A 15,688-nucleotide genomic window follows, 5' to 3' on the forward strand; every position below is an offset into this window, starting at 1 on the left:
TTCTTAGGAGCTAAGACAGTGTTTTTCTGCTTTCATTCTCTTTAATGCCTAGAATTCTTCCATAAAAGGCTATTTATATATCTTACTTTTTAGTTCCTAGGAGAGCAAGAGATGCTACTATTGGGAATTTCTAAAATATTCAGAGGATGGAAATACCAGCTGGCACCAATGCTGAGATATCCAGGCACCATCCATAGAGATCCAGTGAAATGCTGAGCCCCAAATGGCAATCCCTCCCAGGCTCTCCCAGAGCCATCTCACTTTTTCTTTTATCCCCTGCCTGGAAGGCTACACTGTGGGTGGGAATAAAAATCCACTCTCCTGTTGCATCTAGGCAGCTGCCAGCAGTCTGTTTGCCTTGTTCTTTGCTGGCAAATCATTAAACAGTCCCCCCAAAGCAGGCCTCTTCCCTAGGGCCACCCCATGGACAAAGATTCAGAGCTGTGGTCAAAGGGCTCTCAGCAGTCAGGCTGGAGCCCTTGGGCTATCTCCAACACAAGCCCTTCCTGGCTGTTGCCTCTTCTGAACAGAAGCCTTCTTGGCCTAATGTCAACCCCCCAATGGCTTCTGAGGAGAGACTCTGGGCATCTGAGTTGGCTGGTGGCTTGAATAATTTTGTCCTTTTCCTCCTGATGTTATTTCTGAGTGCAACTACCCCTATGATCCTTTATTGTTTCTTTATTGAACCCCAGGCCCATCCTCCATATTTTTTCCACTTTGCAATGTAAATACAATATTGTGTGTTACTTCCTAGGAGCTGGAGAGTGGGACCAGCTGAGCAAGCTTCATAGCTTCATTCCATCCCCACTTACATTATGCCAACGCAAATCTGAGCATAGAAGATTTCATTGAGCCAGCCCATTTGGAGATAGTATCTGCCCTCAAAGGGCTTCTAAGCCCCAGGGCAAGACAGTTGTGGAAGACAGTAGTATGGAGCAGAGTTTGCAGGACACCTTGAAATCCCTACAGCCTCTGAGCAGGAGACTAAGCCTGAAAGACCTGGACTATGTGTGAAGTAACCATGTTAATGAAGCTATTTAGCACTCTTGCACTGAAATCACCAAACTTAGCAATGCTCAAGTAGCTCTGCTGGTAGTCCAGATGGGCCTCTGGCATATTTAAACAAATGATCTGGTTTCCTTAAGTTTCATTTCTTTGGTGTTTTTCACAGGGACTGTCTGGCTTTAGTCTTTGGCCTTTAAAGCATTGAAATCTTAACCTAAATAATTACTCAAAAATAAACACTTATCTGATTCTAGTAGGTTTTCATATTCCTGCCATCTCTGGCATGAGTTTGGCTGGAACAGGAACAGCAAAATCAAATCATAAAGCAAACTGTGTCAAGGCTGTTTGCAAGTAGCACATTGGGTTAGGTGTGAGAGTTCAGTTAACTACTTTGTTGTGGCAAGAGTTAAGACCATGCCTCAGAAGGGCCCTAGACAAAGCCTGTATAGACCTTATCCTGGGCCTGTGGGAATTAGATATTACCCCTAGCAATACTTGCCATCTGTGTCAAGACCTCGGCCTTTCTGCAGAGGACTTCTTTGGATAAGACCTAGCTAAACAAGGGGACTCAGTGGTACTCCTTATAAGATGGAGGTCAGTGAGGGTGACAAGATCTTTCCTGGGACAGTGGTCAGAACTCAGCTGACTTCCCAGAACTCATTAGTATGATTTTTGGATGGTTGAGCCCTGAGTTCCTCACCTGGTGGAGAAAAGGAGTCCGGAACACATGACTGGGTTATCTTTTAGGGTCTTGATCTTCACAGGCCTCAGAACTTGGGATTCTGTTTCATGGCCTTGCTTCTAAAGATCCCTGACGTAGCTAAAATGGTATTTGATGGGCTCCCTCTTCTTTGCTTCTGACTTCATGAGTGGCTTCCTAGTACCTTTGCAGTTAGAGGTCATTCTGACTGAGTCAGGACAAACCCTGTTTCCGTGTGAGAATATAATGATATAAAAGTTCTACTTCTTGGGTGGCTGGGATTTTTCTCCTTTTCTCTGTCTATGATTAGTGCCAAATAAACTTTCTTCTCTGATATCACTTTATTTCAAAAGCAGCTCAGATAATTAGCTCTTCTTCTCCTTACCTTCTTCTATTTGCTTACGAGTGCACTCATGACCTGTGAATTACCATACAAAGATGCCAGGCAGAGTGTGGGGTCAGGAGAACCCCATCATGGGGGCCGTTTTCATGTAAAGAAGTCTAGTTGCATCATGGAGCTCCAGCACAGTCTGAAATGAGGATAGGTGAATTTGGAAATTGAAGAATGGCATCTGTAATGTGGGGTGAAGGAGTGAGGAAAATGGCAATCTGGCTGAATGACCATTATTTGGGTCTGAGCTTCTATGACCTGTAATTTCAGGGCACACCTTTCTCATCCTAAACCAACAGGGACTTTTCACTGGGAAAGTGTCTCTGAGCAGCATCTGGGTCTGGCTGCCTTTGTTGTGGCTAGGAGAGGAGATGAGATAAACCCTAGAGGAGAGGAAGGAAGCCGAGGCTGGGAGGCAGAGCACAAGGAGCAGACAGATCCTGCTTCTGTCTTGTTAAGAATGATTCAAGTTTGAAAATTCTAGAAATGCGGACCCTGAAGCCTTCCACTGTGATCCCAGGCATTATATTACAGTACTCACCTAATGTTTACCATGCCATAGAAAAGCCTCCCCAGCGTGCATACCCAGAGGCAGTGTGGGGTTGAATTTAGGGGACCTCAACCTCCTTTAACTAGGTGTTAACTAGGTTGACTAACTTTAACTAGGTGGGCAATCTGTAACTTGAGTCTTGCTTTCTTCAGCTGTAAAAGACAAATTTTGAAGGTCCATTATGGGTGTGAACCAGGCTCAGCTGTTAGCAATTTAAATCTCTTCTATAAACGACATGGCAACTGGATTCAAATCAAGTTTTATTCATTCTTTCACCAAACACTAAGGGCCTATGATATGCAGAGCCCCCGACTGGAGTTTCAGTGAGCTCAGTTTTTCCCTCAGATTTTGCCACCCTGCTTCCTATTAGATTCTGGAACATCATTTCAGTTCTATCTTGTCAGCTCTTTTGCTCACCAGCACCCCTGTTCCCCCAGGGAGGTTTCCTGAATCAAGTGAGAAATCATGGAGGCCTCTTCATCCATCCCCTGCTAGTGTGCACTCCCATCAGATGGCCCAAGGTTATGTTTCTCCCTCCCCACCAACATTATTTTCTTTTGTAGCTTAAAAAATGATATGATGAAGCAGGAATACACTTTTCTGGTAAAATAATTTTTAAAAAATAGGTAGCGTGCTTGTAATCCCAGCACTTTGGGAGGCCGAGGCAGGAGGATCACTTGAGCCCAGGAGTTCAAGACCAGCTTGGGCAATATGGTGAAACCTTGTCTCTACAACAAATACAAAAATTAGCCAGGCTGGTGAGGCACACCTGTAGTCCCAGCACCTCGGGAGGCTGAGGCAGGAGGATTGCTTGAGCCCAGGAGGTTGAGGCTGCAGTGAGCTGAGACTGTACCATTGCAGTCCAGCTTGGGTGACAGAGCAAGACCCTGTCTCAAAAATAAATAGAGTAAAATAAAATAAAATAAATAAAGAGAAACTCCTCTCAACAATTCCCAGCCTCCCAACTTGATTCATGGAAACTCAGTCATCCCAAAGAGATAGTGACAAGTTTATGTAAGGTTTCGAAAGAGGTCTTGAGGTTCCCAAATCTAAGCCTGAACAATCACCATTAGGATCTAACCTGTAGATGTGAGCATTGACTCCCTTCAATACAAGGCAAGGTGACCAAGCTGGGCCTCAGTGGTGGGCCTATTCTGGTGCCGGGATCTGGAAGCAGCAACTTCAGGCCAACCTGTTTTTTTCCCACCCGCATATCTGCAGGAGCTTTACTTTATGATGCCGGTGTGTCCTCCTACCTAAGATAAAAGTTCAGGTAATGGAGGTTGCGTAGGAAAGGATGATTGTAAAATCTGAAAAGAGGAAATGGAGAGAATGATGCCTTTGATGCCTGGCCAACGTTCTTGATTACAAAGGCAAAATTGTAGCAAGCAGTAAAGTTACCTGTCCAAGGCCTGGTTGAAGGTCTGTACGTGGAATCAGAGAACTAAGAGACGATTGCAGCAGAGGTTGGTGGTGGGGGTGGGAGTGGGGTGGGTGGGTGGGTGGGGAGGAGAGTTCCTGGGAAACAGGAGACAGTGAAGAATTGCTTGCAGAAGCACACACCCAAAGAGGAGGAGATGCCATGGATAAGGGGAGACCAGCATTAAGTTCCAGGCCCAGTTGAGCCCTGAAATGCCCTTTGTGAGGAGGTAATGAGATCACATGGCTTCCTTCATGGGAAGGAGGCAGGCTGAGAACTGGAAGAGCTTGTTCAGTGGGGTTTGGAGAGCTGAGAACAGGAGGGAAGTGACTGTGGATAATGAGCTGTCCCAGACTGCGCCTTGCAGAACACTGGCATTTAGAGGCACTGTTGATTACCAAAGAAGCGGGGAGGGGTTCAGAAAAGGCCTTGTCCCTTCCAGGAATAAGAAGGGACTTTATTATTATAGATGCAGTAATAAAAACAGCTGCCATTAAGTGAGCACTTACTAAGTCTCAAGCTTTGTGCTAGGCACTTATATCCACAGGCTTTGTGCTAGGCACTTATATCCATTATCTCCTGTCTACACAAAGCATTTTTGTTCCCATTCCAAAGATGAGCAATATGAGGCTCAGAAAGATTAACATGCCCAAGGTCACACAGGTAAATGATGGGGTCAGAATTTGAACTCTAGGTCTGTCTTGGGAGGGAGGGGAAAAAATCAGAACAAATAAGTTAAGGAGGACACAGGGAGAATACACTCAGGAATATGAAATACAACACACACCACCAAAGGACAGTTCACATGTCTTTACACAGGGGGTATAAAATGTGTATGCAAAGCTGAATTCTGAGTCAGAATGACCTAACTCGTGCTTGAAAGCCAGTGCCTCTTAATTTGCCCCTCATGGCAGCCTGTGAGACAGTGGTGTCCTAACTCCTGGCCTTTGACGAAGTCAAATTCACCAACCTTCCATGAGCCTTCCACAACCACACCCTTCTCAAATCAGGCAAGCTCATTTCTCTTGACCCTCCCCTGGTGTCACTGAGGGGACAGGTGGCCCAGTGTAGAAATCATGTTTGCATCTTCATGATTAGGAGACCTTGCATTCCAAGGAGACAGATGTATTTGCATCTGTTTTCTCAAGAGCCCGCTTCCTGGCTGAAAATTCCTTGGAGGAAGGGCAAAGACAGCCCCTGTGTTATACCCAAGGAATGCCAATGCTGTCTTTCTTGCTAGGTGCTGAACTGAGTCCTAGTTCAAATGGCTATTATTTGTTTTTAATTTGAGAATATTTGAAAAGCTCTCATTGTAAAAGAGTCAAACCATACAAAAGTATAATGAGTATGATTGTCATGCCACAGATATGATTGTACTAGAAAGATCATGTTACTTTATTATTATTTTTTTTATCAAATCTAACACCAAGGTCCTATCCCATTAGCTGCATAGACATTTGTTTTCAAGGGCACTTCTCCTCACAGAGTAGCACAAAAGTCCCAGAGTTTTATGAAAACCAAGATATCCAAGGGACCCCTCTGATATTCATCCATGCTGGCCACCACAGATATGTTCCTTGTCCAAACACAGGCATTCCCTTGAAATCCACGCAGGCACATCATCTCTCCCAGGGGCCAGCCTCCTGGGGTCTAGTACTCGGTCCTTCTCCAGGGACCCACCGGTTCTGGGGCACAGGCTGCAGCTTCCCACTACTCAGCATGGCTCCAGGCCCCTCACACTGGCTCCAGACCCCTCCTTCCTGCCCTCCCGGTTCTGAGACTTTGACCCCTCCCTTCACCACAGGCCCTTCTGCCTTCAGGACACTCATGCTTCCTCAGTGAGTTCAGTTTTTCTGCAAAAGCCAGGAAGGGAGGACTTTAAACAACATTTGCTTTTGGCAGATGCCCCTAAGGCAAGGAAATAGAAGGCGAAGCCATCTTCTTGGAAGGGAAGGAGGGAAAAGACATGGAACAAAATATAAATAACTGTCGTTCTTTTTTATTCTTCTACAACAGCAAAAAACACAACTCAAATCTCATGTATTATCCTGTGATCAAAGTATTCAAAGCAAAACACCAAAGTCCCTCTCTACTTAGCCCCTCTCTAATTCCTCTCCCAGAGCAACCATTATCAGGATTTGGGTGTGCTCTGTCTTGTCTTCATAGTTAACTATCGTCAATTATCTGGTTATAGACTTTCAATATTTAATCAACAAATATTGATTGAGTGCCCACAAAGTAACAGGCAGTGAGGGGCAGGCTAGACTCAGTCATCATCTGGAGAAGAGAGGGAAGTAAGCCGACAATTACAATACCGTGGGGTAATTTATGATTAGGGAAATGCTGGACAGAGCAGCAAGTGCCAGAGGTGTTCAGGGAAATGAAACAAGTTATTATTTCTGGAACATAGGTCGCAAGGTGGGGAGAGATATAGGAAGGGAATGTTAAGCCATGAGGCAGGGCCCAGACCAGGCAGAGCCTTTTAAGCTATGTTTAAGAGTACAGACTTTATTTCAGGAGCTATGAGGAGCCTTGTAAGAGCTGCAAGTAGAAGAGTAACTGCTCAAGTTAGCATTTTAGACCACTTTGGCTGCAATATAGAGAACGAATGGGATGAAGTGACCCTAGGGAGTAGGTTATTTCGGTAAATACGGTTGGCAGTGATGGTGGCCTGTATTAGAATAGCGATAGTGAGAATGGAAGAAAGAATAAAATAAGACAAATATTTAGGAGGTAGAATTGTTAGAATTTGGCGATTGATTGGATATTGGTGGTTGGAGTGGGGGTGAAGGAGATGGAGGCTAGGAGGACAGCATCTCGCTTGGGTAATAGATGGATGGTGGTTCCAATGCCAGAGACAGCAAACACTGGAGGAGCAGTTTTGGGGATAGAGTGAGTTCAGTCTTGAACATGCCGAGTTTGAGGTGTTCTACTTAAGATTATTAAAGTAGAAACGTCCAGGGTTAGACATAAGGGTCTGGAGCTCAAGAGAAGACCAAACTGTACATATGTAATCACTGACCTCTGTGTGGGCACCGTAGCCATGGGATTGGCTGCTGTCACCCAGAGAAGGCATCAAGAGTGAAAAGAGGGGGCCAGACATGGTGGCTCATGCCTGTAATCCCAGCACTGTAGGAGGCCGAGGCGGGCAGATCATGAGGTCAGGAGTTCAAGACCAACCTGGCCAACATAGTGAAACCCCATCTCTACTAAAAATACAAAAATTAGCCAGACATGGTGGCGGGCGCCTGTAGTCCCAGCTACTTGGGAGGCTGAGGCAGGAGAATTGCTTGAACCCAGGAGGTGGAGGTTGCAGCGAGCCGAGATTGCGCCACTGCACTCCAGCCTGGGTGACACAGCAAGACTCTGTCTCAAAAAAAAAGAAAAAAAGAAGAGTGAAAAGAGGGTCTAAGAATCCCGGGGGTCACCACCAACATTTTAGGGACTTGTATTTGGGTCCTTATGCTTTAGTAAGATAAATTTTCTTAGTAAATGAGTTCGGGGAAGGTATCATGTTTTCAAAATAAAATGTAAATTGTTCTTAAATTTTTTTTAACCTTATCCTACTACTACTTTCCATTTTTTTTCTAATCTCTACCACTTACTAGCTGTGTAATCTTGGGCATGTTATTTAACCTTTTAGTGCCTCCGTTTCCTCATCTTTAAAATGGGGACAATAACAATCTCTACCTGATAGTGTTGTTATGAGGATGAAAAGAGTTAATATGAAAAAGTGCATAGAACAATCACTGGCCCACAGTATTTACCCAATAAATATAAACTGTACTGTCCTCATCCTGACTATCATTAGCATGGAGATGGATGGAGGGTTGATGGATGGAGGGTTCATTTGGAGCTCCATGGCTCCAACAATGGAGTCAGGCAGAGTTGAGTTCAAATCTTGTGTGACCTTGATTTCTCTCAGCCTCAAGCTTCTCTTCTTTAAGTGGCTATGATAGGGGTAGTGGGGAGATGGAGATGGTTAATGGGTTTAAAAAAAAAAGTTGCAATGAATGAATAAGGCCTAGTATTTGATAGTACAATGGGGTGACTATAGTCAACAATAATTTTATTGTACATTTAAAAATAACTAAAAGAGTATAATTGAATTGTTTGTAATACAAAGGATTAATGCTTGAGGAGATGGATATTCCATTCTCCATGATGTGATTATTACACATTGCATGCCTGTATCAGAACATCATGTATCCCATAAATATATACACCTACTATGTGCTCATAAAAATTAAATAATTATTTTAAAAAATGGCTATAACACCTACCTTATAGTGAAATAATGTCTAAAAGCTCTGGCACACAAGAGGCCTTTATTGATGGTTAATTTCCTTCCATTCCTTCTTCCATAGTTGTTAATTCAGAACCAGGCAAGTTTGGTGACTCACACCAGGTTTTTTTTCACTTCCACCTTGTCAGAGGTGTCCTACAATGCAGCACTGAGCTGTAGATGCTGGTTCCCTGTTCAACCCTGGGGAAGAGTGCTGTTTAAATATCTGCAGACACACTGTAGGAACTTCTTCAAAGTGACTTTCCTCTCCCAGGCGACCCTCTGGTCAGTGAGCGGCATCTTGGAGTCATCAGGAGAAGGCTGGACCGTGTGGGGAGGGTCAAGGAGCAAGCAGAGCAGAACCTTCTGTGGCTGCGATTTGTCCTTCCTCAGGGAAGGCCTCCATCTTCTGCTCTGGTGGAGCAGCTGCCTTCGGATTCCCCACCACACCAGAGTCTCCTCCACAGTCTTCAGAGAAATTGGTCTCCAGTGCAAATCTGTGGTCCCAGCTCTGTGGCCTGACTCTTGCAGATCCTTCCAGCCTCATGTCCTGCCTTCCCTTTCATGCCAGACCTCACTGCCCACAGTCTACCTCAGCCTCGTGCCGGGCCTCCGTTCCTTGGTGCAGTGGCTTCCTCTGCCAGGAATGTGGCTCCCCAACCCCGCTCCCTTTCATTGGTCCCTGAGGTGAACACATACCTAGTTAGCCTTCAAGGTAGCTCTCCAGTCACCTCTTGTGAAAACTGCTCTACTTCCCATATGTATTGTTAGCTGCCCCTCTTTGTGCCCTCCCATAGTCCCTTGCATTGTAACATCACAATGTGTTTGCATGCTTGTCTTTTGAGCTGCTTTAAGGCAAGGAGCCTCTCTTACTCATCATTAGCTCCTCACTGCATCGGACAGAGCCTGACACCAAGGGGGCGTTCCGTGTTGGCAGAACAAAGAAATGAATGGATGCATGGACAGATGGAGAGACTAATGCAGCTTGTTGAGACAGGGGCTACAGCTTCACTGATGTGAGAACAACTCCACCCTCATGCCCCAGCCTTTTTCTTAGGGCAGGGGCACATGATAACCTTTCTCCCATACTAAACCTTGCTCACTACCAGACTAGTAGGCCTTAAACTCTGGGAGCAAGAATGGAACTCCTTCCTATCTCAACACCCCCTGCCCAGAGATTTTGATTCAAAGCAAAGTAGTACATAGTTATTGAGAACCTATCATGTTCAAGGGACCGCGGTGACACGGTGAGAGGAAATAGCCTGAAAGAGTTTTCAGAAAGTGCGCTTTTAAATCCATCATTGACATTATCTTCATAAACATCTTTATAAATTCAAGATTCTCTGTGGTTCCTCTGGTGGTTCTTTCTGGAAGTCCTTCAGACTTCAACAGTAGTAGAGGGGGAAGTGTGGGCAGCTCTCTAATAAGAAATCTCTTTCTTGCCAGGATACGTGGGGTTTCTACTATATAGGAGTCCCTGGACCACAGGATTATTCAGGGCCAAATAAGTCATACTTTGTTCTCATTGCACTCTGACATTTTGTTTAGGGAAAATTAGATTCGAATGGGTGTACAAATCACCATGAATGAGAAGAGAGAGTAAGGTGGTCTCATCCCTTTGATGAGGAGAGCCTCAGATTTCTGTCGGCACATTCTCCTTTAGTCATTGTTCAGCACCAGCTGGGCTCAGAGGCACAGGGTCTTGGACAGGATCTGCCATACCCTTAGAGCAGATGGGCTGGGCTGGCTCCACCTCCACGGCATCATTCCTGGGACCAGGGTGAGCTGTCAAAGCTTATGTCTTAGCCAAGCCTCATTGCAAGATAGTCTCACCTCTCTGTCAACACCATGCTTGATCCCAGGATGGGTACAGGGCAGAGGCAAAAAAGGGGCTAGTGAGAGAAGCAAGGTAGCACCGAGTGAGAAGACCCAGCCTCCTGAGAAATGGGAATCTACAGGGCAACAGTTGCCCGGGGGCATCCTGAGGAGGCAGGAGGCACCAGCAGCACCCAGCACTGCCCATGGGGATTCTGAAAGCACCGATGCAGGCACACATGGATATTCTTTTAGCCTGGGGCTTGGGGAGCAGGTAGAAGGATCAGGAGGTAGAGAAGCTGGGGCCAGGAGAGGAGCCCTCTGCATCTGGCCAGTTTAGAGAAGTAGGATTGTTGGAGTTGAAGGTTGTTAGAGTTGCTTTGCAGCAAGCTCTTCATTTAGGTCCCCTCTGGGACACCCTCTCCCTCCTGTCTGCCTCCACTACCTGTGTCCTTAGCCCCAGCATCTCTGAAGTGACAAACAGTGGTCACTAGCTTACTATGAGGCAATCCAATCATAAGGCCTACTCTTTTACAGCACCAAGAGACCTGCCTGGTACCTCCCTAGAAAAATGGAGAGGTATATGGCTCTCACAGCTCACTCCTGCTACCTAAAGCCTCCCTAACCCAAGTCTGCCTCTCTCTGCAGTCCCACCCCCTGTACCTGTGCAATGCCAGTGATGACGACAATCTGGAGCCTGGATTCATCAGCATCGTCAAGCTGGAGAGTCCTCGACGGGCCCCCCGCCCCTGCCTGTCACTGGCCAGCAAGGTAGACTCACACTTCGCCCTACACACACCCAGAACTTCACCCAGCTCTGGGCTGTGAGAAGACCCTGTGCTCTCTTGTCCCCATATTTCCTAAGAGTGATGTACCTGATTCCCTTGGATTTCCCTAACCCATGACTCGTCTGAGAGAAGTGGAAATTCACACCTCTGTTCTTTCTGCTCCGCCTAGCACCAGTAGGACTTTCTGACCTTCATCCCAGCATGCTCCCCATCCCACCTCCTTCCCATCACTTGGGAGTTCCTGAGTCCCTTCCCCTGCTCTGCACCAGAGCAAAGAAGGGGTCAATTGAAGGGATTTCCATCTTTTAGAAATATACACTGAGCACTGTGCAAGAACAGCAGAAATAGAAACCATTGCCCCACCCTTAAAAAGTTCACACTTTTCCCCTGAGGTTGCAAACTGGTGGCCCATAAGCTGGGTTTGGCTTGCAGACGCATGTTTAACCCTCACAGTGACTTTTCAAGTGTAAATGAATTGCCACATTTAAAAATTAAAAATGTTTATATAAAAGCTCAGATTTTCACTAGGCGTGGTAGCTCACGCTTGTAATCCCAGCACTTTGGGAGGATCACGAGGTCAGGAGATTGAGACCATCCTGGCTAACACAGTGAAACCCCGTCTCTACTAAAAATACAAAAAATTAGCCAGGTGTGGTGGCGCATGCCTGTAATCCCAGCTACTCAGGAGGCTGAGGCAGGAGAATGGCGTGAACCCGGGAGGTGGAGCTTGCAGTGAGCTGAGATCCCGCCACTGCACTCCAGCCTAGGTGACAGAGAGGGACTTCGTCTCAAAAAAAAAAAAAAAGGAAAACTCAGATTTTCAGCTTCTTTAGAAGAAAGCTGCAAAGCACATTGCTGCAGGCCATGGTTGGTAGGAGCTGGGCTGGGGCTGCCCCTTTTCCACAGCTGTGGGCCTTCTCTTTTGCTATGCTCCACCCTGGCCTGCTACCTCACAGGACCTTTAGACCTTTGCCTGTGACTGCTGCTTTAACTAACAATAGCAGTTACTGTTTTCTATATGCTTCCAATGTGCCATGTGGACATGGGACAGATTCTTTGTATGTATGATCTCATTCACTTTTCAGGACAATCAGGAAAGGTAGGCATTATTATTCTCCATTTGACGTATGAGACAAGTGAAGATCAGAAAAGTCAAGTAACTTGCTGGATGACACAATTAGGAAGGGGTGGAGCTGAGCTTTGAATCCAACCCTGTCTGTTTCTCAAAACTAGGCTTAATCTATCTGTGGCCTCCCTTCTAGCTGGAAAACTGAACATACGTGTGGAGTGTAGTTAGATTGTGTGTGGCACACACGGGTATGCCCCAAGGGTGGTGAGAGAGGAGAGTGTCACTCCCGGCCTTTGTGCTAGCTTGTTGTCTCAGGCCCAGATCCCTTGTGGATATCCTCGTTCTCCTGGGGGCAAGGAAACAGCCTGGGTTCTTACCTCATCCCATGGCAGGCAGGGATGTGGGCAGGATTCTGAATGTGGGTGAAGATATTTACCTGGCCTGGCCGTGCTGACAAGGAAGGGGACTCCAGAGGTGGTGGGAAGCAGGGGGTCAGGATGCACTTGGAAGAGCTGAGGAGTGTGGCATCTCTGCAAGGCTGTGAGCCTTCATGGCAGCAGAGTTGTCAGGCTGCAGCTGCCTGCCCTACTTTTGGATGTTTCATTTCTCTTTCCTTACAAAATATGGGCAAATGTCACTCATTTATTCATTTGGTAAACAAGTTCCCAGTGTCTGTACTGCATTACATAGTGAGAGTGTGTGTGTGTGTGTGTGTGTGCACGCGCGTGTGTGTGTGTATGAGAGAGAGAGAGAGATGGGGAAGGATTCTGAGAGGCTTTGCTGCTATTGGTGGGAGCTGGGCTGGGGCTGCCCCCTTTCCACGGCTGTGGGCCTTCTCTTTTGCCTGCTGCACCCTCGCCTGCTACCTCACAGGACCTCTAGACCTTTGCCTGTGACTCCTATGAGTCTTTGAGCTACCTCCAATATTTCAGAGGTTCCACAGGCTTACCTCAAGTACTTGGTTTTGTTTTGGTTGGAATTCTATTAGTTCAACATGTTAATACAAGTTATCTCATAAGAAAATAAATTGTAAGTAATAAATGTAGTTAGTTTGGTAGAACATCTGTTTTTCTTTTTTTCTTTTTTTTTTTTTTTTGAGACAGAGTCTTGCTCTGTTGCCCAGGCTGGAGTGCAGTGGCTCCATCTCGGCTCACTGCAACCTCCGCCTCCCAGGTTCAAGTGATTCTCCTGCCTCAGCCTCCCAAGTAGCTGGGATTTCAGCTGTGCACCACCATGCCCAGCTAATTTTTCTTTTTTTTTTTTTTTTTTTTGAGATGGAGTCTCGCTCTGTCACCCAGGCTGGAGTGCAGTGGCGCGGTCTCGGCTCACTTCAACCTCCGCCTCCGGGGTTCAAGCAATTCTCTACCTCAGCCTCCCAAGTAGCTAGGATTACAGGTGCCCGCCATCATGCCCAGCTAATTTTTGTATTTTTAGCAGAGATGGGGTTTCACCGTCTTGGCCAGTCTGGTCTTGAACTCCTGACCTCGTGATCCATCCACCTTGGCCTCCCAAAGGGCTGGGATTACAGGCGTGAGCCACCGCGCCCAGCCTAATTTTTGTATTTTTAGTAGAGACGGGGTTTCACCATGTTGGCCAGGCTGGTCTCAAACTCCTGACCTCCAGAGTTCTGCCTGCCTCGGCCTCCCAAAATGCTGGGATTACAGGCATGGGCCACTGCGCCCAGCCAAACATCTGTTTTTCTTAAAATGTGACCTATGAGAGGTCTAAGGGAAAGATGGGGTCTTAGGGGAGGGAGAGTCTGGAAAGCAGGGAAAGATGGGGTCTTAGGGGAGGGAGAGTTTGGAAACCACTGACCCCTGCAGCTCTGCTCTCTGCTTTGGCTTTTCCTGTTGGTGTCAGTGGTGTTGTCACCAATGACAGAGCTGGGGCTCTGAAGCCAGATAGCCTTGGGCTTGCAGCCTGGCTCCTTCACTGCCCCTCAGTGTGACCTGGACTTTTTTAGCTCACCTCTCTAAGCCTCTATTTCCTCATCTGTAAAAGGGGAATAATAATGGGACTTGTAAGTAGTTAGGAGGATTTAATGAGACAGTACAGATGGAAGCTTTTAGCCCCATGCCACGTACGTGGTAACCACTCAATAAATGATTGCAATTATCATTACTATCATCATCACTGGCATCATCATTCCGTGCTTTTGTAGTTAACAAGGTTGGGGTATTTTTCCTTCCGTTTGTTATCTCGCTTATTCTTTTCTGAAACCCTCACCATAATTCTTCTGGAGGCTTCCATTCTTGTCACCACCCCACTATCCCCTCCACCCTCTGTCCAGTCACCCAGATTGGTTTCTGTTTCTTTATTAGCAGCTCCACAGCCATCCTGGTGATAAGCCAGAGCCTTATCACCTCATGACTGAACTAGTGCAGTGGCCTTTTGCCTGCTAGAAGGAGCTAGATCTGGAGAAAAGCAGATGGGTGCAAGCCCTGCCTCTCTTACCATGGAGGCCACTACCTGGTAGTAAAAAACAGGCAGTGTGAAGGCTGAGGTCCTGGGTGCAAATTCTGCCTCCACTGCTTCTCAGTTGGTGACCCTGGGCAAATTATTCAGTTCCTCTGAGCCTCAGTTTCCCAACTCAAAAGTGGGGCTGATGACTATCTTATAGAGTTTTGAGGAGTAAATGAAATCACACGTGGGAAACACGTAGTATTAATAATAGTTGATATAAGGGCCAGGTTTGGTGGCTCACGCCTGTAATCCCAGCACTTCCAGAGGCTGAGGCAGGAGGATCACGAGGTCAGGAGTTTGAGACCAGCCTGGCCAACATGGTGAAACTTCATCTCTAATAAAAATACAAAAATTAGCCGGGCATGGTGGCGCACGCCTGTAGTCCCAGCTACTCAGGAGGCTGAGACAGGAGAATCGCTTGAACCCAGGAGGCGGCAGTTGCAGTGAGCCGAGATCACACCACACACCACTGTACTCTAGCCTGGTGACAGAGCAAGACTCCGTCTGAAAAAAAAAAAAAAAAAAAATTAGCCGGGCCTTGTGGCGTATGCCTGTAATCCCAGCTACTCGGGAGGCTGAGGCAGGAGAATCTCTTGAACCCAGGAGGCAGAGACTGCAGTGAGCTGAGATTGCGCCCCTGCACTCCAGCCTGGGCAACAGGGTGAGACTCCGTCTCAAAAAAAAAAATAATAATAATTATTATAATTATAATAGTTGATATAATAATAACTAATGCTTAAGCAACACCCCATGCCAGGCACTATTATAAATGCTTTGTGTGGATTTGTTTATGTAGTCCTCATAACAACCCTATGGACTAGGTCCTGTTATTATCCCAGTTTACAGAAAAAAAAACAACAGACACAGAGTAGTGAAGTGACTTGCCCCAAGTCTCACAGCTAATAGTTGGTATCAGAGCCAGGATTCACCCCTAAGCAATCTGGGCACTGGATCTCAATAAAGGTTATATTCCTTCTCCTTCCTTTCACCCTTAACTTTCAAGCCCAAAGGAATCCCACCTTTGCTACTGAATCTTTCCTGACCAGCCCAGGCCCAGCCAGCCCAGTAGGAGCAGAAATCCCTCCCTGGGGGCATGCCTCCAGCGGGTAGGGTGTCTGTGCATGCTTTCAACACCATCTTCTGCTAAGTCTAGGTTTCAGGGAGGCACCTGGTGGGTGGAGGGGAGAGGCCGAAGGTCCTTC

The 15,688-nt window shown here is 46.6% G+C and overlaps 1 protein-coding gene across 1 annotated transcript in view; it reads left to right on the forward strand.

Moving 5' to 3' along the window:
- The window catches only part of RNF43 (ring finger protein 43), a 104,311-nt gene that overhangs the window by 76,714 nt on the left and 11,909 nt on the right, over positions 1-15,688 (forward strand). The window contains exon 5 of the mRNA XM_024234581.3: positions 10,815-10,937. Coding sequence (XP_024090349.3) covers positions 10,815-10,937 — 123 coding nt within the window. The remainder of the gene's footprint in view (positions 1-10,814; positions 10,938-15,688) is intronic.

The sequence above is a fragment of the Pongo abelii genome, chromosome 19 (assembly GCF_028885655.2).
Source record: "Pongo abelii isolate AG06213 chromosome 19, NHGRI_mPonAbe1-v2.0_pri, whole genome shotgun sequence".
In the NCBI taxonomy this organism is placed as follows: Eukaryota; Metazoa; Chordata; class Mammalia; order Primates; family Hominidae; genus Pongo; species Pongo abelii.